At 45.5% G+C, this 24695-nt stretch overlaps 1 protein-coding gene across 3 annotated transcripts in view; it reads left to right on the plus strand.

Moving 5' to 3' along the window:
• The window catches only part of IL18R1 (interleukin 18 receptor 1), a 182729-nt gene that overhangs the window by 121725 nt on the left and 36309 nt on the right, over positions 1 to 24695 (plus strand). For all 3 annotated transcript variants that reach the window (XM_069757619.1, XM_069757618.1, XM_069757620.1), the window contains one exon: positions 17771 to 17926. In XM_069757619.1, coding sequence (XP_069613720.1) covers positions 17771 to 17926 — 156 coding nt within the window. The remainder of the gene's footprint in view (positions 1 to 17770; positions 17927 to 24695) is intronic.

Here is a 24695-nt window from a genome sequence, read left to right on the forward strand (position 1 = left end):
ACCAGGCGTGTAGAGTCCATCCGTTCACCTTTTCTGCATCGCACAAAGACACGGTGGTTGGAACCAAAGATCTCAAATTTGGACTTATCAGACCAAAGCACAGATTCCACTGGTCTAATGTCCATTCTTTGTGTTCTTTAGCCCAAAGAAGTCTCTTCTGCTTGTTGCCTGTCCTTAGCAGGGATTTCCTAGCAGCTAATTTACCATGAAGGCCTGCTGCACAAAGTCTCCTCTTAACAGTTGTTGTAGAGATGTGTCTGCTGCTAGAACTCTGTGTGGCATTGACCTGGTCTCTAATCTGAGCTGCTGTTAACCTGCGATTTCTGAGGCTGGTGACTCGGATAAACTTATCCTCAGAAGCAGAGGTGACTCTTGGTCTTTCTTTCCTGGGCGGTCATCATGTGAGCCAGTTTCTTTGTAGCGCTTGATGGTTTTTGCCACTGCACTTGGGGACACTTTCAAAGTTTTCCCAATTTCTCGGACTGACTGACCTTCATTTCTTAAAGTAATGATGGCCACTCGTTTTTCTTTACTTACCGTATATACTCGAGTATAAGCCGAGATTTTCAGCCCAAAGTTTTGGGCTGAAAGTGCCCCTCTCGGCTTATACTAGAGTCACGGTGGGCCGCAGGGTCGGCGGGTGAGGGGGAGAGGGCGCTGAGGCATACTTACCTAGTCCCAGCGCTCCTGACGCTGCCCCTCCCTGTCACACTGTCTCCGGGTGCCGCAGCTCTTCCCCTGTTCAGCGGTCACGTGGGACCGCTCATTAGAGAAATGAATATGGACTCCACTCCCATTGGGGTGGAGCCACATATTCATTCCTCTGAGCGGTGCCAATGACCGCTGACAGGAAGAGCTGCGGCACCCGGAGACAGTGTGACAGGCAGGGGCAGCGTCAGGAGCGCTGGGTGTTGTGAATTCTGTTATCGAACTCCCTCCTGTGGTCATGAATGGTACTTCGGCGAGTTCTGTCCATGGACTCCCTCTGGTGGCTGTGAGTGGAGTTGCTGGTTCTGAGGTTCCTTCCACAGGTGATCTAGGTTGTTGTTAGGCTGGCTTCTCTATTTAACTCCACTCAGATCGTTAGTCCATGCCAGCTGTCAATGTTCCTGTACTGGTTCAGTTCGCTCTTGGATCTTTCTGGTGACCTGTCTCTTCCTGCAAGAAGCTAAGTCCCCGATTGTTATTTTCTGTTCATTGTTCTCTTGTCCAGCTTGCTTTCATGATTTTGCTTTGCTAGCTGGAAGCTCTGGGATGCAGAGTGGCACCTCCGCACCATGAGTCGGTGCGGGGGGTCTTTTTGCACACTCTGCGTGGTCTTTTGTAGTTTTTTGTGCTGACCGCAAAGATACCTTTCCTATCCTCTGTCTGTTTAGTTAGTCTGGCCTCCCTTTGCTAAAACCTGTTTCATTTCTGTGTTTGTGACTTTCATCTTAACTCACAGTTAATATTTGTGGGGGGCTGCCTTTTCCTTTGGGGAAATTTCTCTGAGGCAAGGTAGGCTTTATTTTCTATCTCTAGGGCTAGCTAGTTCTTAGGCTGTGTCGAGGCGTCTAGGCCATGTTAGGTACGCTCCACGGCTATTTCTAGTTGTGTGATAGGATTAGGGATTGCGGTCAGCAGAGTTCCCACTTCCCAGAGCTTGTCCTGTATCGGTTTAACCATCAGGTCATTTCGGGTGCTCCTAACCACCAGGTCCATAACAGTACAGCTGGCCATAAAGTGTTAATGCATCTCAATAGAGGGATAAGAGAAGTTCTGAGACCATTTTTTTTTTCTTTGCAGTGTGTTTTGTCTCTCTTTTCCCCTTTACCTTTGGGTGGTTCAGGACACAGGTGTAGATATGGACATTCAAGGTCTGTCCTCTTGTGTGGATCATCTCACTGCAAGGGTACAAAGCATTCAAGATTTTGTAGTTCAGAATCCGATGTTAGAGCCTAGGATTCCAATTCCTGATTTGTTTTCTGGGGATAGATCTAAGTTTTTGAATTTCAAAAATAATTGTAAACTGTTTCTTGCTTTGAAACCCCGCTCCTCTGGTGATCCCGTTCAACAAGTGAAAATTATTATTTCTTTCTTGCGTGGCGACCCTCAAGACTGGGCATTTTCCCTTGCGCCAGGAGATCCTGCACTGCGTGACGTTGATGCGTTTTTTCTGGCGCTTGGATTGCTTTATGATGAACCAAATTCAATGGATCAGGCAGAGAAAATCTTGCTGGCTTTGTGTCAGGGTCAGGATGAAGCGGAGGTATATTGTCAGAAGTTTAGAAAGTGGTCTGTGCTTACTCAGTGGAATGAGTGTGCCCTGGCGGCAATTTTCAGAAAGGGTCTTTCGGAAGCCCTTAAGGATACTATGGTGGGATTTCCCACGCCTGCTGGTCTGAATGAGTCTATGTCCTTGGCCATTCAGATCGATCGGCGTTTGCGTGAGCGCAAAGCTGTGCACCATTTGGCGGTACTCTCTGAGCACAGGCCTGAGCCCATGCAATGCGATAGGACTTTGACTAGAGCTAAACGGCAGGAACACAGACGTCAGAATGGGCTGTGTTTTTACTGTGGTGACTCCACTCATGCTATTTCCAATTGTCCTAAGCGCACTAAGCAGTTCGCTAGGGCTGCCACCATTGGTACTGTACAGTCTAAATTTCTTTTGTCCGTTACTCTGATTTGCTCTTTGTCATCCTATTCTCTTATGGCATTTGTGAATTCAGGCGCTGCCCTGAATTTGATGGACTTGGAGTTTGCCAGGCGCTGTGGTTTTTTCTTGGAGCCCTTGCAGTATCCTATTCCATTGAGAGGAATTGATGCTACGCCTTTGGCCAAGAATAAGCCTCAGTACTGGACTCATTTGACCATGTGCATGGCTCCTGCACATCAGGAGGATATTCGCTTTTTGGTGTTGCATAATCTGCATGATGTGGTCGTTTTGGGGTTGCCATGGCTACAGGTCCACAACCCAGTATTGGATTGGAAATCAATGTCTGTGTCCAGCTGGGGTTGTCAAGGGGTACATGGTGATGTTCCATTGCTGTCAATTTCGTCTTCCACTCCTTCTGAAGTCCCTGAGTTTTTGTCGGATTACCGGGATGTATTTGATGAGCCCAAATCCGGTGCCCTACCTCCTCATAGGGATTGTGATTGTGCTATTAATTTGATTCCTGGTAGTAAGTTTCCTAAGGGTCGACTGTTCAATTTATCTGTGCCAGAACACGCCGCTATGCGGAGTTATATAAAGGAGTCCTTGGAGAAAGGGCATATTCGCCCATCGTCATCACCGTTGGGAGCAGGGTTCTTTTTTGTGACCAAGAAGGATGGTTCTTTGAGACCTTGTATTGATTACCGCCTTCTTAATAAGATCACGGTCAAATTTCAGTACCCTTTGCCGCTACTGTCTGATTTGTTTGCTCGGATTAAGGGGGCTAGTTGGTTCACCAAGATAGATCTCCGAGGGGCGTATAATCTTGTGCGTATTAAGCAGGGCGATGAATGGAAAACAGCATTTAATACGCCCGAGGGCCATTTTGAGTACCTGGTAATGCCATTCGGGCTTTCTAATGCTCCATCTGTGTTTCAGTCCTTTATGCATGACATCTTCCGAAAGTACCTGGATAGATTCATGATTGTATATTTGGATGATATTTTGGTCTTTTCGGATGATTGGGAGTCTCATGTGAAGCAGGTCAGAATGGTGTTCCAGGTCCTTCGTGCAAATTCCTTGTTTGTGAAGGGGTCTAAATGTCTCTTTGGGGTTCAGAAGGTTTCATTTTTGGGTTTCATTTTTTCCCCTTCTACTATCGAGATGGACCCTGTTAAAGTTCAGGCCATTTATGATTGGACTCAGCCTACATCTGTGAAGAACCTGCAGAAGTTCCTGGGCTTTGCTAATTTTTACCGTCGCTTCATCGCTAATTTTTCTAGTGTTGTTAAACCGTTGACTGATTTGACCAAGAAAGGTGCTGATGTGGTCAATTGGTCCTCTGCGGCTGTAGAGGCTTTTCTGTTGTGAATTCTGTTGTCGAGCTCCCTCCTGTGGTCATGAATGGTACTTCGGTGAGATCGGTCCGTGGGCTCCCTCTGGTGGCTGTGAGTGGAGATGCTGCTTCTGAAGTTCCTTACACAGGTGACGTGGTTTATCCTTTGGTTGGCTTCTCTATTTAACTCCACTCAGATCGTTTCTCCATGCCAGCTGTCAATGTTTTAGCATTGGTTCAGTTCGCTCCTGGATCTGTCTGGTGTCCTGTCTTCTCCTGCAGAAGCTAAGTTCCTGATTGTTATTATTGTTCTTGTATCTTTGTCCAGCTGGTTATCTTGATTTTGTCTTGCTAGCTGGAAGCTCTGGGATGCAGGGTGGCACCCCCGCACCGTGAGTCGGTGCGGAGGACCCTTTTGCACACTATGCGTGGTCTTTTGTAGGTTTTTGTGCTGACCGCAAAGATTCCTTTCCTATCCTCTGTCTATTTAGTTAGTCGTGCCTCCCTTTGCTGAAACCTGTTTCATTTCTGTGTTTGTGACTTTCATCTTAACTCACAGTTAATATTTGTGGGGGGCTGCCTTTTCCTTTGGGGAAATTTCTCTGAGGCAAGGTAGGCTTTATTTTCTTCTCTAGGGCTAGCTAGCGCTTAGGCTGTGACGAGGCGCCTAGGGAGCGTCAGGAGCGCTCCATGGCTATTTCTAGTGTGTGCGATAGGATTAGGGCTTGCGGTCAGCAGAGCTCCCATATCCCAGAGCTCGTCCTGTATGAGTTTAACTATCAGGTCGGGTGCTCCTAACCACCAGGTCATAACACTTTTCAGGAGTTGAAGCTTCGTTTTTCTACTGCCCCTGTGTTGTGTCAGCCAGATGTTTTGCTCCCGTTTCAGGTCGAGGTTGATGCTTCTGAGATTGGAGCAGGGGCTGTTTTGTCTCAAAGAAGTTCGGATGACTCGGTGATGAAACCATGTGCTTTCTTTTCTAGAAAGTTCTCGCCTGCTGAGCGCAATTATGATGTTGGCAATCGAGAGTTGTTGGCTATGAAGTGGGCATTCGAGGAGTGGCGACATTGGCTTGAAGGAGCCAAGCATCGCGTGGTGGTCTTGACGGATCACAAGAATTTGACTTATCTCGAGTCTGCCAAACGGTTGAATACTAGACAGGCTCGATGGTCACTGTTTTTCTCCCGTTTCAATTTTGTGGTTTCATACCTTCCGGGCTCTAAGAATGTGAAGGCTGATGCCCTTTCAAGGAGCTTTATGCCTGACTCTCCGGATGTTCCTGAGCCGGCTGGTATTCTCAAAGAGGGGGTAATTTTGTCTGCCATCTCCCCTGATTTGCGGCGGGTGCTGCAGAAGTTTCAGGCTGATAGACCTGACCGTTGTCCAGCGGAGAAACTGTTTGTCCATGATAGATGGACTAGTAGAGTTATCTCTGAGGTTCATTGTTCGGTGTTGGCTGGTCATCCTGGAATCTTTGGTACTAGAGATTTGGTGGCTAGATCCTTTTGGTGGCCTTCCTTGTCACGGGATGTGCGTTCTTTTGTGCAGTCCTGTGGGATTTGTGCTCGGGCTAAGCCCTGCTGTTCTCGTGCCAGTGGGTTGCTTTTGCCCTTGCCGGTCCCGAAGAGGCCCTGGACGCATATTTCCATGGATTTTATTTCAGATCTCCCTGTCTCTCAAAGGATGTCGGTCATCTGGGTGGTTTGTGATCGCTTCTCTAAGATGGTCCATTTGGTACCCTTGTCTAAATTGCCTTCCTCCTCCGATTTGGTGCCATTGTTTTTCCAGCATGTGGTTCGTTTGCATGGCATTTCGGAGAACATCGTCTCGGACAGAGGTTCCCAGTTTGTTTCAAGGTTTTGGCGGTCCTTTTGTGCTAAGATGGGCATTGATTTGTCTTTTTCTTCGGCTTTCCATCCTCAGACAAATGGCCAAACTGAACGAACCAATCAGACTTTGGAAACGTATCTGAGATGTTTTGTTTCTGCTGATCAGGATAATTGGGTGTCCTTCTTGCCTTTGGCTGAGTTCGCCCTTAATAATCGGGCCAGCTCGGCTACTTTGGTTTCGCCTTTTTTCTGTAATTCTGGTTTCCATCCTCGTTTTTCTTCAGGGCAGATTGAGCCTTCGGACTGTCTTGGTGTAGATTCTGTGGTGGACAGGCTGCAGCAAATTTGGACTCACGTAGTGGACAATTTGACATTGTCCCAGGAGAAGGCTCAACGTTTCGCTAACCGCCGTCGCTGTGTTGGTCCCCGACTTCGTGTTGGGGATTTGGTTTGGTTGTCGTCTCGTTATGTTCCTATGAAGGTTTCCTCTCCTAAATTTAAGCCTCGTTTCATTGGCCCTTATAAGATTTCTGAGGTTCTCAATCCTGTGTCACTTCGTTTGGCCCTTCCAGCTTCTTTTGCCATCCATAATGTGTTCCATAGGTCGTTGTTGCGGAGATATGTGGCGCCTATGGTTCCCTCCGTCGACCCCCCCTGCCCCGGTGTTGGTCGAGGGGGAGTTGGAGTATGTGGTGGAGAAGATTTTGGATTCTCGTATTTCGAGACGGAAACTCCAGTACCTGGTCAAGTGGAAGGGTTATGGTCAGGAAGATAATTCCTGGGTTGTTGCCTCTGATGTTCATGCTGCCGATCTGGTTCGTGCCTTTCATTTGACTCGTCCTGATCGGCCTGGGGGTTCTGTTGAGGGTTCAGTGACCCCTCCTCAAGGGGGGGGTACTGTTGTGAATTCTGTTATCGAACTCCCTCCTGTGGTCATGAATGGTACTTCGGCGAGTTCTGTCCATGGACTCCCTCTGGTGGCTGTGAGTGGAGTTGCTGGTTCTGAGGTTCCTTCCACAGGTGATCTAGGTTGTTCTTAGGCTGGCTTCTCTATTTAACTCCACTCAGATCATTACTCCATGCCAGCTGTCAATGTTCCTGTACTGGTTCAGTTCGCTCTTGGATCCTTCTGGTGACCTGTCTCTTCCTGCAAGAAGCTAAGTCCCCGATTGTTATTTTCTGTTCATTGTTCTCTTGTCCAGCTTGCTTTCATGATTTTGCTTTGCTAGCTGGAAGCTCTGGGATGCAGAGTGGCACCTCCGTACCGTGAGTCGGTGCGGGGGGTCTTTTTGCACACTCTGTGTGGTCTTTTGTAGTTTTTTGTTCTGACCGCAAAGATACCTTTCCTATCCTCTGTCTGTTTAGTTAGAATGGCCTCCCTTTGCTAAAACCTGTTTCATTTCTGTGTTTGTGACTTTCATCTTAACTCACAGTTAATATTTGTGGGGGGCTGCCTTTTCCTTTGGGGAAATTTCTCTGAGGCAAGGTAGGCTTTATTTTCTATCTCTAGGGCTAGCTAGTTCTTAGGCTGTGTCGAGGCATCTAGGCCATGTCAGGTACGCTCCACGGCTATTTCTAGTTGTGTGATAGGATTATGGATTGCGGTCAGCAGAGTTCCCACTTCCCAGAGCTTGTCCTGTATCGGTTTAACCATCAGGTCATTTCGGGTGCTCCTAACCACCAGGTCCATAACAGCCGGGACTAGGTGAATATTTTATATTCACCTGTCCGCGATTCACCCACCGGGTGCCGCTCCGTCTTCGCGTCCTCTTGCACTGACTGTTCAGGTCAGAGGGTGCGATGACGCATATAGTGTGTGCGGCGCCCTCTGCCTGATCAGTCAGTGCAGAGAGACGCCGGTACGAGACGCCGGGAGCTGCAAGCAAGAGAGGTGAGTATGGCATTTTTTTTTATTATTGCAGCAGCAGCAATGGCACAGCTTTATACGGAGCATCTATGGGGCAAAAATGAACGGTGCAGAGCACTGTATGGCACAGCTATGGGGCAAGAATGAACGGTGCAGAGCACTATATGGCACAGCTATGGGGCAAGAATGAACGGTGCAGAGCACTATATGGCACAGCTATGGGGCAAGAATGAACGGTGCAGAGCACTATATGGCACAGCTCTGGGGCAAGAATGAACGGTGCAGAGCACTATATGGCACAGCTATGGGGCAATAATGAACGGTGCAGATCACTATATGGCACAGCTATGGGGCAATAATGAACGGTGCAGAGCACTATATGGCACAGTTATGGGGCAATAATGAATGGTGCAGAGCACTATATGGCACAGCTATGGGGCAATAATGAACGGTGCAGAGCACTATATGGCACAGCTATGGAGCAATAATGAACTGTGCAGAGCACTATATGGCACAGCTATGGGGCAATAATGAACGGTGCAGATCACTATATGGCACAGCTATGGGGCAATAATGAACGGTGCAGAGCACTATATGGCACAGCTATGGGGCAATAATGAACGGTGCAGAGCACTATATGGCACAGCTATGGGGCAAGAATGAATGGTGCAGAGCACTATATGGCACAGCTATGGGGCAATAATGAATGGTGCAGAGCACTATATGGCACAGCTTTCTATGGTACATCTATGGGGCAATAATGAACGGTGCAGAGCACTATATGGCACAGCTATGGGGCAATTATGAACGGTGCAGAGCACTATATGGCCCACCTATCTATGGTACATCTATTGGGCAATAATGAACGGTGCAGATCACTATATGGCACAGCTATGGGGCCATAATGAACGGTATGGAGCATCTATTTTTATTTTTGAAATTCACCTGTAGCTGCTGCATTTTCCACCCTAGGCTTATACTCGAGTCAATAAGTTTTCCCAGTTTTTTGTGGCAAAATTAGGAGGGTCGGCTTATACTCAAGTATAATCGGTAGCTGCTTTTTTCTTGCCATAATACAAATTCTAACAGTCTATTCAGTAGGACTATCAGCTGTGTATCCAACAGACTCCTGCACAACACAACTGATGGTCCCAACACCATTTATTAGGCAAGAAATCCCACTTATTAAACCTGACAGGGCACACCTGTGAAGTGAAAATCATTCCTGGTGACTACCTCTTGAAGCTCATCAAGAGAATGCCAAGAGTGTGCAAATCAGTCATCAAAGCAAAAGGTGGCTACTTTGAAGAACCTAGAATATAAGACATATTTTCAGTTGTTTCACACTTTTTTGTTAAGTATATATTTCCACATGTGTTAATTCATAGTTTTGATGCCTTCAGTGTGAATGTAAAATTTTCATAGTCATGAAAATACAGAAAAAATCTTTAAATGAGAAGGTGTGTCCAAACTTTTGGTCTGTACTATATATATATATATATATATATATATATATACAGTTGAACCCAGAAGCTTACATACACTATACTGTATAAAAAGACGTGTGTTTTTCTCAATATCTGACATGAAATCGGAATAAACCTTTCCCGATTTAAGTCAATGAGGATTGCCATAATTATTAATATTTGGCAAATGCCAGAATACTGAGTTAGAGTTAAAATGTTTTAATGCATTTTTATTATTTACTGCAAAGTCAAAGGTTTACATACACTAAGGTTACTATGCCTTTAACCCCTTAATGACCACCAATACGTCTTTTAACTGACCTGAGATATAAATAGCCACCCCATACAGGTGACAATCCAGCAGCTGATGGCTGTCCACTATAGCTGACAACTGTCCAAATCTGTTTAACCCCTTAGATGCTGCTGTCAATAGTGACTAAATCATATAAATGGTTAAAAGAGTGTGGGGGCTTCCTCTTTATACCAATTGTTGCTCTCAGATCATGATTGTGTGGTCCTGATGTTTGCCATGGCAATTCATGACCAAATAGCGGCCTTAGAGTCTGACTGCTATTGAAACCTGTTCAGAAGATAATGACATTTAGGTGGTAAAAATACACATTTTCCTTCCTATCATGTCACTTTGCATTAATTCCTGAAAATCACCTGAAGGTTTAATAAACTACCTGACTGCAGTTTTCAATATTTTAGGGGGTGCTGTTTTTAAAATGGTATATCTTTTGAGGGTTTTCCAATATATACGACCCCTAAAGGCGATTCAAACATGGGTAGGTCCCTAAAAAAATACATTTTGTAAATTTCCTTGAAAAAATGAAAAATTACTGCTACATTTTTAACCCCTTAGCGACTGCCGATACGCCTTTTAACGGCGGCCGCTAAGGGTACTTAAACCACAGCGCCGTTAATTAACGGCGCTGTGGAAAAAGTGAATAGCGCCCCCCAGAGTCGGATTTTCTCCGGGGTCTTGGCTGCTGGGGGTAGCCGAGACCCCAGAGAACATGATTCGGGGGGTTTTTACCGACCCCGCATTTGCGATCGCCGGTAATTAACCGTTTACCGGCGATCGCAAAAAAAAAACGCAATCTCTTTTTAATTTCTCTGTCCTCCGATGTGATCGCACATCAGAGGACAGAGAAAGGGGGTCCCAGATAGCCCCCCGATACTCACCTATCTCCCCCGATGCTCCTCGTGGCTCCCGGTGGGCGCCACCATCTTCAAAATGGCGGGCGCATGCGCAGTGCGCCCGCCGGCCGGCCCCGGCAGGATCTTTGGGGTCTCGGCTGCTGGGGGTAGCCGAGACCCCAAAGAGCATGATCAAGGTCGATTTTACCGACCCCTGTTTTGCGATCGCCGGTAATTAACTGTTTACCGGCGACCGCAAAAAAAAAAAAAGCAAAGTGTAATTCTCTGTCCTCTGATGTGATCGCACATCAGAGGACAGAGAAATAGGGGGATTTGGGGACCCTATTATACTTACTGGTGTCCCTGGGTCCTCCTGCTGCTCCTCCTGGCCGCCGGCATCTTCTGGGCAAAAGAAAATGGCGGGCACATGCGCAGTGCGCCCGCCATCTGTCTCCATCTGCCGGCCGGCAGGAGAAGAGCAGTTGGGGCTAAAATTAGGGTTAGGCTTAGGGTTAGGGGTAGGGTTAGGGCTAGGGTTAGGGTTAGGGCTAGGGTTAGGGCTAGGGCTAGGGTTAGGGCTAGGGTTAGGGTTAGGGCTAGGGTTAGGGTTAGGGCTAGGGTTAGGGTTAGGGCTAGGTTAGGGCTAGGGTTAGGGCTAGGGTTAGGGCTAAATTTAGGGTTAGGGCTAAATTTAGGGTTAGGGTTGGGGCTAAATTTAGGGTTAGGGTTGGGGCTAAGTTTAGGGTTAGGGTTGGGGCTAAGTTTAGGGTTAGGGTTGGGGCTAAATTTAGGGTTAGGGTTGGGGCTAAATTTAGGGTTAGGCTTCTTTCACACTTACGTCGGTACGGGGCCGTCGCAATGCATCGGCCCGACATACGTTGTGAAAGTTGTGCACAACGTGGGCAGCGCATGTAGTTTTTCAACGCATCCGCTGCCCAATCTATGTCCTGGGGAGGAGGGGGCGGAGTTACGGCCACGCATGTTAGGGGTCGAGTTCCCGCTTCTGCACAGGGGGAATCTCGAGCCACCTCCGCTGCGGTCTCCCATTCTTATCCAGCCGCAGTGGAGTCTGCTCAGCAAAGACGTCGGTCTCAGCGTCTTGCTCATTCTCACTCTGTTCTGAGAGTTACTGCTGTTTCTCCAGTCTCTGCCATTAAAGCCAGTACTGGTCAGCAGCGAGTGGACTTCTCTGGGACTAAGTCCTTGTCTGCGCATACTGAGCATGGCCAGGGTAAGATCTCCCGTTGGAGATCGAGGGTCATGTGCTCAGGCTCTGCGGCACATTCCATTGGTCCTCTTGACAGGTCTTGGAAGGGCAAAAGTCCTGTGGCCACTTCCTGTGCTGCAACTATATAAACTGCGCATGACCGCACGGCCATGCGCTAGTATTGTCTTGTAATTATGTGTGTGTGTTGTGAGTGAAAGTCACTCTTTAAATAACCCTCCCTATTGAATGTCTGTTCGCGGAAGGTGTATGTTTGCTATCTAGCGCCCGACTTGTCCAACAGCACGAAACACACATTGCAGCGTCCTCTTGCTGTGTCCGCCTGTACGGCTCCGTGCGCTTGCCTTGCGCTTTCCATACCCAAGCCAGTGTGGTTGGTGGCGTCCGTCAGTGCGGCATTGCTCGCACTCCTGTGCATTTATATATTTATTCTTAGTTTCCTTACACACCCAGTTGAGGTGTAGTGCCAGCGAGGGTCTAATCGGACTTCAATCCCAGTTGGGGTTAAGTACGCTGACTGCTCGCTCGCGCTTTAGGTGCGGTGCCGCGATCCTGTGACGCAGCAGGATTGCTCCCTTCACGCTGGGTGAGGTTGAACCCACGTGTATATACTTTAGTGTACCGCCATATAGTCTGCTATTTACTAGCAGCAGGGTTTCTCCTGCACGGTGGACCCCGGACTGCGAACGCATCTATAACATCTTTCTTGGTGCGTTCCGCCAGTCCTAACAACGCATGCACGGTCAGAAATGGCGGATGCGACGTACAAAAAAACATTGAAAAAGCAAAACCGCACTCCTTCTCTTCCAAGCTCTGCGGTGCGCCCAAACAGTGGTTTACCCCCACATATTGGGTATCGACGTACTCAGGAGAAATCGCACAACAACTTTTGTGGTCTAATTTCTCCTGTTACCGTTGTGAAAATAAAAATTTGGGGGCAAAAAAAATCATTTTTGTAGAAAAAATGCGATTTTTTTTTTCACGGCTCTACGTTATAAACGTCTGTGAAGCACATGGGGGTTCAAAGTGCTCACCACACATCTAGATAAGTTCCTTAAGGGGTCTAGTTTCCAAAATGGTGTCACTTGTGGGGGGTTTCCACTGTTTAGGCACATCAGGGGCTCTCCAAACGCGACATGGCGTCCAATCTCAATTCCAGCCAATTTTACATTGAAAAAGTAAAACGGCACTCCTTCTCTTCCAAGCTCTGCGGTGTGCCCAAACAGTGGTTTACCCCCACATATTGGGTATCAACGTACTCAGGAGAAATTGCACAACAACTTTTGTGGTCTAATTTCTCCTGTTACCCTTGTGAAAATAAAAATTTTGGGGCAAAAAGATCATTTGTTTAGAAAAATGCGATTTTTTTATTTTCACGGCTCTACGTTATAAATTTCTGTGAAGCACATGGGGGTTCAAAGTGCTCACCACACATCTAAATAAGTTCCTTAAGGGGTCTAGTTTCCAAAATGGTGTCACTTGTGGGGGGTTTCCACTGTTTAGGCACACCAGGGGCTCTGCAAACGCAATATGGCGTCCAATCTCAATTCCAGACAATTCTACATTGAAAAAGTAAAACGGCACTCCTTCCCTTCCAAGCTCTGCGGTGCGCCCAAACAGTGGTTTACCCTCACATATGGGGTATCGACGTATTCAGGAGAAATCGCACAACAACTTTTGTCATCTAATTTCTCCTGTTACCCTTGTGAAAATAAGAATTTGTGGGCGAAAAGATCATTTTTGTGTAAACAATAGCGATTTTTTATTTTCACGGCTCTACGTTATAAACTTCCGTGAAGCACATGGGGGTTCAAAGTGCTCACCACACATCTAGATAAGTTCCTTAAGGGGTCTAGTTTCCAAAATGGTGTCACATGTGGGGAGTTTCCACTGTTTAGGTACATCAGGGGCTCTCCAAACGCGACATGGCGTCCAATCTCAATTCCAGCCAATTCTGCATTGAAAAAGTCAAACAGCGCTCCTTCACTTCCAAGTTCTGCGGTGCACCCAAAAAGTGGTTTACCCCCACATATGGGGTATTGGCGTATTCAGGAGAAATTGTGTAACAAAATTTATGGTTACATTTCTGTTTTTACACATGTGAAAATAAAAAAAATGGTTCTGAATTAAGATGTTTGCAAAAAAAAGTTAAATGTTCATTTTTTCCTTCCACATTGTTTCAGATCCTGTGAAGCACGTAAAGGGTTAATAAACTTCTTGAATGTGGTTTTGAGAACCTTGAGGGGTGTAGTTTTTAGAATGGTGTCACACTTCGTTATTTTCTATCATATAGACCCCTCAAAATGACTTCAAATGTGATGTGGTCCCTAACAAAAAATGGTGTTGTAAAAATGAGAAATTGCTGGTCAACTTTTAACCCTTATAACTTCCTAACAAAAAAAAATGTTGGTTCCAAAATTGTGCTGATGTAAAGTAGACATGTGGGAAATGTTATTTATTAACTATTTTTCGTGACATATCTCTCTGATTTAAGGGCATAAAAATACAAAGTTTGAAAATTGCAAAATTTTAAAAATTTTCGCCATATTTCCTTTTTTTTCATAAATAATCGCAAGTAATATCGAAGAAATGTTACCACTAACATGAAGTACAATATGTCACGAAAAAACAATCTCAGAATCAGCGGGATCCGTTGAAGCGTTCCAGAGTTATAACCTCATAAAGTGACAGTGGTCAGAATTGTAAAAATTGGCTTGGTCATTAAGTACCAAATTGGCTCTGTCACAAAGGGGTTAAACCTCCTAAAATGCAAATAAAATAACATAACATTTTACAAATGGCGCTGATGTAAAGCAGACATGAGGGAAATGTTATGTATTACTGTTTTGCTGTGGTATGACTATCTGGATTAAACATAATCATAACAAATCATAACATTATGGACATGAAATTACTTGTACTAAAAGGTAACTTCAAATCGCAGAAAGATAGGAGAGTCTGGGAATATAAACTAATGTCGACCTTTGACACTCTAACTGCAGGAATGAATGTGTCACACGGATTTATGTCTTTTTACATCAACTAAGGAACTTGCCCATCAGACCATGTGGGGTCACCACAACAGAGACCCTAATCACAGGACAATAAAACAATCCTTATCTAAGAATTGGCCCAATATTTATGGACGTAACTGTTTATCACCCATGGTAATTCTGCTTCATGTCACCTGGCTTATCCATGGTTTCCCCCCCCCCTTTTTTTTTTTCTATGTTGTGCATAAATATGTGATTCTTCAGAATTTGTTTTAGTCTTTGCCTGATGACGAGACCTGTGTAGTCTCGAAAGCTTGCAATTTGTTACCATCTTTTCAGTTAGCCATTAAAGGGACTCTGTCACCTGAATTTGGAGGGAACAATCTTCAGCCATGGAGGCGGGGTTTTCAGGTGTTTGATTCACCCTTTCCTTACCCGCTTGCTGCATGCTGGCTGCAATATTCGATTGAAGTTCATTCTCTGTCCTCCATAGTACATGCCTGCACAAGGCAAGATTGCCTGGCGCAGGCGTGTACTATGGAGGACAGAGAATGAACTTCAATCTAATATTGCAGCCAGCATGCAGCCAGCGGGTAAGGAAAGGGTGGATCAAACACCCGAAAACCCCGCCTCTATGGCTGAAGATTGTTCCCTCCAAATTCAGGTGACAGTGTCCCTTTAAAAGGTATCAACCACTGAGGTCTCTCAATTCTAAATATTTTTCTATCTGGATTAAAGAGATAATCATTCAAAGTTTGAAAATTGCTTTTTTTTTTAAAACATTATTCTCAAATGTCTTATATTTTTTATAAATAAAAACAAAGCATAGTGATCTAAATTTACCATTATCATAAAGTATAATGTGCCATGAAAAAACAGCCTCAAAATCACTGGGATATGTTGAACGTTCCAGAGTTATTACCACATTAAGTGACACTGGTCAGATTTCAAAAATTTGGCTCCATTACTAAGGGGTTAAACAATTCTGGACTGCCCAAATCAGCCAAGATCTCAGGTAGAGAATTGTGTTGTGCACTTTGTACAAGTCTGGCTCATCCTTGGTTACAATTTCAAGATACCTTAAGGTGCGTCATTCATCTGTACAAACAATTATACGTAAATACAAACAAAATGGGAATGGCCAGCCATCATACCACTCAGGAAGTAGATGGGTTTCGTGTCCCAGAGATGAATGTTCTTTGGTTGACATGTGCATATGAACCCAAAGACAAAGGCAAAAGACCTTGTGAAGATGATGGCGGAAGCTGGTAAGATTGTGTCAATATCCACATTGAATCGAGTACTGTATGTGCTAAAAAGATACTCTGCCAGGAAGAAGCCATTACTCCAAAAGAAACAAACCAGCCAGAATAATGTTTGCAAATGCACATATGAACAAAGACCTTAATTTTTTGGAGACATGTCCTGTGGTCTGATGAAGGTAAAATTATACTTTTTGGGCATAATGACTATCGTTATGTTTGGAGTAAAAACAGAGAAGCTTGGAAGCCTCAGAACACCATCCCAACTGTCAAATAGGGGGGTGGCAGCATCATATTGTGGGGTTGTTTTGCTGCAGAAAGGACTAGTGAATTTCAGAAAATAGATGGCATCATGAGATTATGTGGCAATACAGAAGCATCATCTCAAGACATAATACAGCAAGTTATAGCTTGGACGGAAATGGGCCTTTCAAATGGACAATGACCCAAAATGGTAATAAAGTGGCTTAAGGATTACAAAGTCAATGTTTTGGAGTGGCGATCACAAAGCCCTGATCACAATCCTATTGAAAATGTAAGTGCAAAGGTGAAAATTCAGGTAAGAGCAAGGCGACTTACAAACCTGGATAAGTAACACCGGTTAGTCAGGAGGAATGGGCTCAAATTCTGACCAACCACAAACAGTCACACTCCAGACTCCACTATGCTGAAGACCAAAGAGCTGTTGAATGGACACCAGAAACAAAAATTGTAGCCCTGCACTAGGCTGGGAAGACTGAATCTGCAATATGCAAGCAGCTTGGTGTGATGAAATTAACTGTGGGAGCAATAATAAGAAAATGGAAGACATACAAGACAACTGATAATCACCCTCGATTTGGGGCTCCACACAAGATCTCACCCTGTGGGGTCAATATGATCACAAGAACGGTGAGCAAAAATCCCAGAACCACATGGGGGGACATAGTGGATGACCTGCATAGAGCTGGGACCACCATAACAAAGGCTACCATCAGTAACACACTACGTCGCCAGGAACTCAGATCCTGCATTGCCAGATGTGTCCCCTGCTTAAGCCAGTACATGTCCAGGCTCGCCTGAAGTTTGCTAGAGAGCATTTGGATTATCCAGAAGAGTATTAGGAGAATGTCATATGGTCTGATGAAACCAAAGTAGAACTGTTTGGTAGAAACAAAACTCGTCGTGTTTGGAGGAGACAGAATGCTGAGTTGCATCCAAAGAACACCATACCTAATGGTGAAGCATGGGGGTGGCAGCATCATGATTTGGGGCTGTTTCTCTACAAAGGGACCAGGATGACTGATCCGTGTACATGAAAGAATGAATGGGGCCATGTATTGTGAGATTTTGAGTGCAAACCTCCTTCCATCAGCAAGGAAGGTGAAACGTGGATGGGTCTTTCAGCATGATAATGATCCCAAGCACACTGCCAGGGCAATGAAGGAGTGGCTTCGTAAGAAGCATTTCAAGGTCCTGTAGTGGCCTAGCCAGTCTCCAGATCTCAACCCCATAGAAAACCTCTGGTAGGAGTTGTAAGTCCGTGTTGCTCAGCGACAGGCCCAAAACATCACTGCTCTAGAGGAGATCAGCATGGGGGAATGGGCCAACATACCACCAACAGTGTGTGGCAACCTTGTGAAACCTTACTGAAAAAGTTTGACCACTGTCATTGCCAACAAAGGATATATAACAAAATATTGAGATGAACTTTTGTTAATGACCAAATACTTATTTTCCACCATAATTTGCAAAAAAAATATTGCCAAATCAGACGAGGTGATTTTTTGGATTTGTTTTCTCAATTTTGACTCTCATAGTTGTGGTCTACCTATGATGTCAAATACAGGCTTTTCTCACCTTTTTAAGTGGGAGAAATTGCACAATTGGTGACTGACTAAATACTTTTTCCCCACTGTACTGTATGTGTCTTTTTATATAGAGTATTTAAACTTCTGGTTTCAACTATATACAGTATATAAACATACAAATATAACATATAAATATGTATCACAAAGTTTTCTTTTTCACTTAGATGGGAAAGAATATGATGCTTATCTGTCTTTGGAAAGTTTTTCCACCTTTGAATCTGAAGAAAGACGTTTTGCACTTCAAACTCTTGCTCCAGTATTGGAAGACTATTTTGGGTATAAACTGTGCATCTTTGAGAGAGATGTAGTTCCAGGAGGGGGTAAGAATAAATGTGTTTGCTCTGTTATCTAGTGACTGTTCAAGCTAAGTCCCGCCGCTCGGTGCTTCATGGCAGGGCCAATCATTTTTATACACCTTCCCACCTGCTTGTTTTCCCTCAGTCTCCCCGCCCCTCCTGTTTGATTGACAACTCTGGCCTCATACTGCCAGAGAAGGGTGGAGATAGATGGAATCCAAGCAGGTGGGAAGGTGTAGATAAATGATTGGCCCCGCCATGAAACACCTGTGCTTGGTTTGAACAGTTATTCTGGAATCTGAACAGTTAAAGGAAATCTGAATTCAAAATCTGAAAACTTGGCTTCAAAAATTTCTAGAGCTTTTTTTTTTACATGTGGAAAAATTGTTCTTGAGGCTTTTATAGTCAGATCTTAAGAAAATTAGACACCATAGTGATACTAATGATATAATGAGGAAACACCTTATGCAACTAGATATATTTTCACACATTTGTTTCCATACAGACTGATATATATCAACAAATCTGTTTTGTTTTTAAATATTCAGTATTTATGAGCATAGTACATTACTGACTGTTTTTTTCAGTTACTTCTGAAAAGTGTTATTATTATTACAAAAATATTAGTTATAATTAGTGACTGAGGACATTGTGTCTGAGTCTGTCGTGAGAGGTAAAGTGTATTTTGCAACAATTTCTGATGTACATTTTCGATGGATGACTCTGACGTATATGGAGCTTCTGCTTCATGGGTTTACATAGCAGTTTATAGGCATTATGGTAGCATTATATATAATATAAAATATGATTGTCATAGAAAATATTACAATTCATATGACTCTGTAGTGAATGGGCATTCTCCTCCCTCTCTCCTCCCCTCTCTCGTTTGCAGAGGGACAAGATCTTGCAATCTAGCTGTCACTCTTAGGGTACCGTCACACAGTGGCATTTTGATCGCTACGACGGCACGATCCGTGACGCTCCAGCATCGTAACAATATCGCTCCAGCGTCGTAGACTGCTGTCACACTTTGCAATGTACGACGCTGGAGCGATAATTTCATGACGTATGTGCGATGTAGAAGCCGTTGGTTACTATGCGCACATCGTATGCAATATCGTGCACACCTTTGTTACACCATGCGATCATGCCGCCACAGCGAGACACTAGACGACGAAAGAAAGTTTCAAACGATCTGCTACGACGTACGATTCTCAGCGGGGTCCCTGATCGCAGGAGCGTGTCAGACACTGCGAGATCGCTGGAACGTCACGGATATATCACTGGAACGTCACAAATCGTGCCATCGTAGCGATCAAAATGCCACTGTTTGACGGTACCCTTAGAAAATAGACTTACATTGGAGACAAAGACAAGTGAAACATCCTATTTAACATGCATGCAGCCCCTTTGTGAAGTTAAGGACCCCTGCAGTGTCAATAAGGGGGTCTGTTGTGCATGGACAAAGAGTTGTAGTTTGGACGGGTACCGTATTTTTTGGAATATAAGATGCACCGGACCATAAGACGCACCCTAAATTTTTGGGTGGAAATAGCAGAAAAAAGATTTTTAGAAGATGGGGGTCCTTCTTTTTGTCCGAATTTAAGGTATCTTACCTGAAGGCCGGCGGTGGGAGAGCGAGGTCACAGGAGTGATGGTCCCTTCCTCACGATGCCTGCGGCGGGAGAAGTGGGGCAATGCTGCAGTCCCGGTATGCGCTGCTGCGGATCCAGTGTTGGCGGTGAGGCAGAGCATGGAGCAGGGTCCCTTCCTCAGGATACCGTGTCCACGGTGAGCAGAGCCAAGTGCATCACCGATTTTTCGGCGACCAACTTCCTGAGGCTGTGTGTGCGTGGATTGAGATCACAATCTGCGCACTCGCGGCCTCTGTTGGCCATTTTCTTGAAGCCGAGGGCCACAGAGATCTCAATCTGCTCACGTGCTGCCTCGGCTTCGGGAAGATGGCCGCAGGGAAACCGATGATGCACTTGACTCTGCTCACTGTGGACACATGGCTGTGGCGTCGCCACATTTCTGCTGCCGGCATCCTGAGGAAGGGACCCTGCTCAGGTGCACTCTACAACACCCACCACCGACACCGAGCCTCAGCATCACCACACCTCTGTGGCCACCGGTTCCGCTGCTGCACCACTGCCGCAACCCCTCGGTAAGCCTAAGTTCGGACTATAAGACACCCCCCCATTTTCCTCCCAAATTTTTTTGGGAAAAAGTGTATCTTATAGTCTGAAAAATGCAGTAATTGAAATTTAGAATTGACAGGAGAACTCTTTTCAGAGGATTGGACAAATAGTTAAGACAGTAAAAGACTTTTTAAGTTTTGAGTGGATTAAAGGGAATATTTCACACCCTTTAGAGATAGTCACTGTTCCTCACTAGCAATGAACGAGTATGCTCTCCACTACTAGGTACTTGCTCGATCATCTGACTGCTCGAGATGCTCGAAGCTCACAGAGTATTTCTGGGGTCTGGTCCTCGCCCTGCATGTTTGGCACTCTTTAGAAAGCCAATGAACATGCAGGGATTGCTTGCAACACTCTGTAATGCCGCAGCCACGTTGGTTGTGGCATTACAGTGAATGGCTGGCCGCACAGTGTCATCAGGTCTATTTCAGACCTGGCCCTACCATGCTCATCACAGTCTACTACGGAATCAGGCAGTGTAGGGAGGGTTGCTGCTGAGCTAGGAAGAGATTTGCTTGGTTCTTACTTAGGGGGGTATACCATATATCACATACATATCCATCTCAACTAACAGTCCTTCTGAGGACTAATAAAGCTGCATAGATATCAGTGTTAGGCAGGCAGGCAGTGTATGTGGCAGACTGCAGTGCATATAGCAAGAGGGTCCATTCCAATTCTGTCTGCTGCTGCTATTACAGATATTTCTAGACATAGCCCCAGGTATCAGGGGCCAGGAATATTTTTTTTTACAGGCCAGCTATTTAAAACAGTGGTTTGTCCATCACACACGGATCAGAGATAAAAGCCTCCCTTTAAATATTGTTGCAGTGTGCTGGGGAAGTTATTGACACCAGTTTGATGGTAAAAATAGTTAACTACATGCCAGCTATTTAAAACTGTGGTTTGTCCGTCACACGGATCACATATAAGTTCGCTCCAAATTCAGCCATTTGTAGTGAACGTGGAAAATATTGTCCTCCATTTAAAATAGGCAAGGCGCGTGGCAAGGGACGGGGAACTGGATGTGATGGTGCATGAAGAGGCCGAGGTCATGGCTGTGGGCATGCTGAAATTGTGCCACAACAAACACCCACATCTTCTCACCCAACCTTCCTGTACGAATTACTAGGAGACTGCAGCACACCACTATTGAACCCAGAGTAGTGTCAAAAGGTTGTTGGTTAGATAGCGGATAATGCTTCCAGTCACTTTGCCACCACCCTGTCTTCCACACGGTCAAGTCTCAGTAGCTGTGTGCGGACCGCATATTACTCACCCTGATCCTCCTTCCTCCCACTATGCCGAGTGCCCAGAGACAACTGTTCCTACCCTTCGACACTCCGAGGAGCTGTTCACTTTTCCATTTTTAGTTTCTGGCCTCTCGCTCAGTCCACTTGAAGCGGAGCAAGAGGAGATTGCATGTAGCGATACCCAAATATTTGAGCAGCCATGGTCATATGAATGTATGCTCGTTGCTGGCGTCGTTGCTTTTGATGTCAAACATGATGATACACGCCGACCTGGCGATGAACTAAAGTTATGGACTTCTAGCTCCGACCAGCGATGGCACAGCGGGATCCAGATCGCTGCTGCGTGTCAAACACAACAAGATCGCTATCCAGGATGCTGCAACGTCACGGATTGTTGTCGTTCTCTTTGCAAAGTCGCTGAGTGTGACGGTACCTTAACAGTAGGAAAGTGTCACAAGAGGTGGAAGATGATGAGACACCATTGTCAAAAAATCAGGAGGAAGACCATGGTGCAGAAGTGGAAGACAAGATGGTGGATGATATAGTAACTGACCCAAGCTGGCAGGAGGACATGCAGAGCGATGACAGCAGCACACAGGGGGAGTGAGTTATAGCACCCCAACAGGCAGGAAAAAGTAGTGTGGTGGCCGCAGACAGAAGGCAGACAACCGTTCCCTGTAACACCAACATGACGGAAGTTGCCAGTCCAACTGTTAGGTCTTCCCGAGTCTGGTTGTTTTTTAAAGACTCTGCCGATTACCCCTAAAAGGCCATTTGCACCACCTGCCAAGCCAGCATCAGCAGGGGTAGCAAAACTACCAGCCTGACCATCACCAGCATGATCAGGCACATGGCAGCAAAGCCCCTGACTTTGTGGGCTATACCCCTGGGTCCAAAAACAGTATCTACAGGTGACACCGCTGCTTCTTCTGCTGTTGTGTGTGTAAGCCAATCCCCTGTCCATGGTGCATGCGAAGATGCTTCCTACACTGCACCTGTCATTGCACACACTCAATTAGCACCATCAGTAAGCACGTCCACGTCCTTGTCCCAGCGCAGGGTTCATTTGTCCGTATCCGAGTCCTTGGAACACAAGCGTAAATACACAGCCACAGGCCACACTACTATATTCACACATTTTGCGACTGCTTGCTGTTGAAATGTTGCCTTTTAGGCTCGTGGAGACTGAAGCTTTCCAAAACTTGATGGCGGTGGCCATCTCTTGGTAATCAGTCCCCAGCTGTTATGAAAGGCAATTCAGTACTACAATGGACATAGCGGTCAGAGCACATACAGTGATCTGACAATAACCCAAAATCATAGAACGAGCTCTGAGACGTGGGAACTCTGGAGACCGCAATCCCTAATCCTCTCTGTTGTGAGTTCTGTTTTTGGGCTCCCTCTGGTGGTTACTGATGGTACTGGGTGACTTGTCTTTCCTGGGTTTCTGGGTTCCACCTGTTCCATCAGCATATGGGAGTTTCCTATTTAACCTGGCTTTGCTGGCATTTCCTCGCCGGTTATCAATGTATCCAGTGTGTCTTGTTACCTCTGCTCCCTGCTCCTAGAACCTTCTGGACAAGCTAAGTTTGATTTTCCTGTTTTGTGTTTTGCTTAATTTGGTTTTTAGTCCAGCCTGCAGATATGTGATTCTCTGCTGCTGGTTGCTCTAGTGGGCTGAAATTGCTTTTCATGTACCATGAGTTGGCACATGAGTTCAAGTAATTTCAGGATGGTTTTTTGAAGGGTTTTTCGCTGACCGCGCAGTTCACTTTTGTATCCTCTGCTATCTAGCTTTAGCGGGCCTCATTTTGCTGAAACTGTTTTCATACTACGTATGTGCTTTTCTCTCATTTCACCGTCATTATATGTGGGGGGCTGCTATTTGCTGTGGGGTATTTCTCTGGAGGCAAGAGAGGTCTGTGTTTCTTCTGATAGGGGAAGTTAGATCTTCGGCTGGAGCGAGACGTCTAGGATCATCGTAGGCACGTTCCCCGGCTACTTTTATTTGTGTGTTAGGTTTAGGGTCGCGGTCAGCTCAGGTTCCATCGCCCTAGAGCTTGTTTGTATCTGTGCTTGTCATTTTTGTGATCCCCTGCCATTGGGATCATGACAGTATAACCGGCCCACAAAGTGTTAATTGTATTGGCTGAAGTAGGAGGATAAGTAGTCTGAGGAAGTTTTTTTTTTTTTTTTCCCTTTTCCCTCAGAGTTTGCTGCCTAGCCTTATTGCAGCCTGGCTACTTCCTCCTCCTCTTAATCTTTGAATGGCTCTGATCTCAGCTGTTTATCATGGACGTCCAGAGTTTGGCTTCCAGCCTGAATAATCTTGCCGCTAAGGTTCAAGATATACAGGATTTTGTTGTACATGCTCCTATGTCTGAACCTAGAATTCCTGTCCCAGAGTTTTTTTCTGGAGATAGATCTCGTTTTCTGAATTTTAGGAACAATTGCAAGTTGTTTCTTTCTTTGAAATCTCGCTCCTCTGGAGACCCTGCTCAGCAAGTCAAGATAATTATATCTTTCCTGCGGGGTGACCCTCAGGATTGGGCATTTGCATTGGCACCAGGGGACCCTGCGTTGCTTAATGCGGATGCGTTTTTTCTGGCATTGGGTTTGCTCTATGAGGAACCTAACCAAGAGATTCAGGCTGAAAAAGCTTTGTTGGCCCTCTCTCAGGGGCAAGATGAAGCAGAAATTTATTGTCAAAAATTTCGGAAGTGGTCGGTACTTACTCAGTGGAATGAGTGCGCTCTGGCTGCAAAGTTTAGAGATGGCCTTTCTGAGGCCATTAAAGATGTTATGGTGGGGTTCCCTGCGCCTGCTGGTCTGAATGAGTCTATGACTATGGCTGTTCAGATTGATCGGCGTTTACGGGAGCGCAAACCTGTGCATCATTTGGCGGTGTCGTCTGAACCGTCACCTGAGATAATGCAATGTGATAGAATTCAGTCCAGAAGTGAACGGCAAAAGTATAGGCGGAAAAAAGGGTTGTGCTTTTATTGTGGTGATTCAGCTCATGTTATATCAGCATGCTCTAAACGCACAAAAAAGGTTGATAAGTCTGTTGCCATTAGTACTTTACAGTCTAAGTTCATTCTGTCTGTGACTCTGATTTGTTCATTATCATCCATTTCCGTCGATGCCTATGTGGATTCAGGCGCTGCCCTGAGTCTTATGGATTGGTCATTTGCCAATCGCTGTGGGTTTAGTATGGAGCCTCTGGAAGTCCCTATTCCTTTGAAGGGAATTGACTCTACACCTTTGGCTATGAATAAACCTCAGTACTGGACACAAGTGACCATGCGTATGACTCCCGTTCATCAGGAGGTGATTCGCTTC

The sequence above is a fragment of the Ranitomeya imitator genome, chromosome 3, assembly GCF_032444005.1.
Source record: "Ranitomeya imitator isolate aRanImi1 chromosome 3, aRanImi1.pri, whole genome shotgun sequence".
NCBI lineage: Eukaryota > Metazoa > Chordata > Amphibia > Anura > Dendrobatidae > Ranitomeya > Ranitomeya imitator.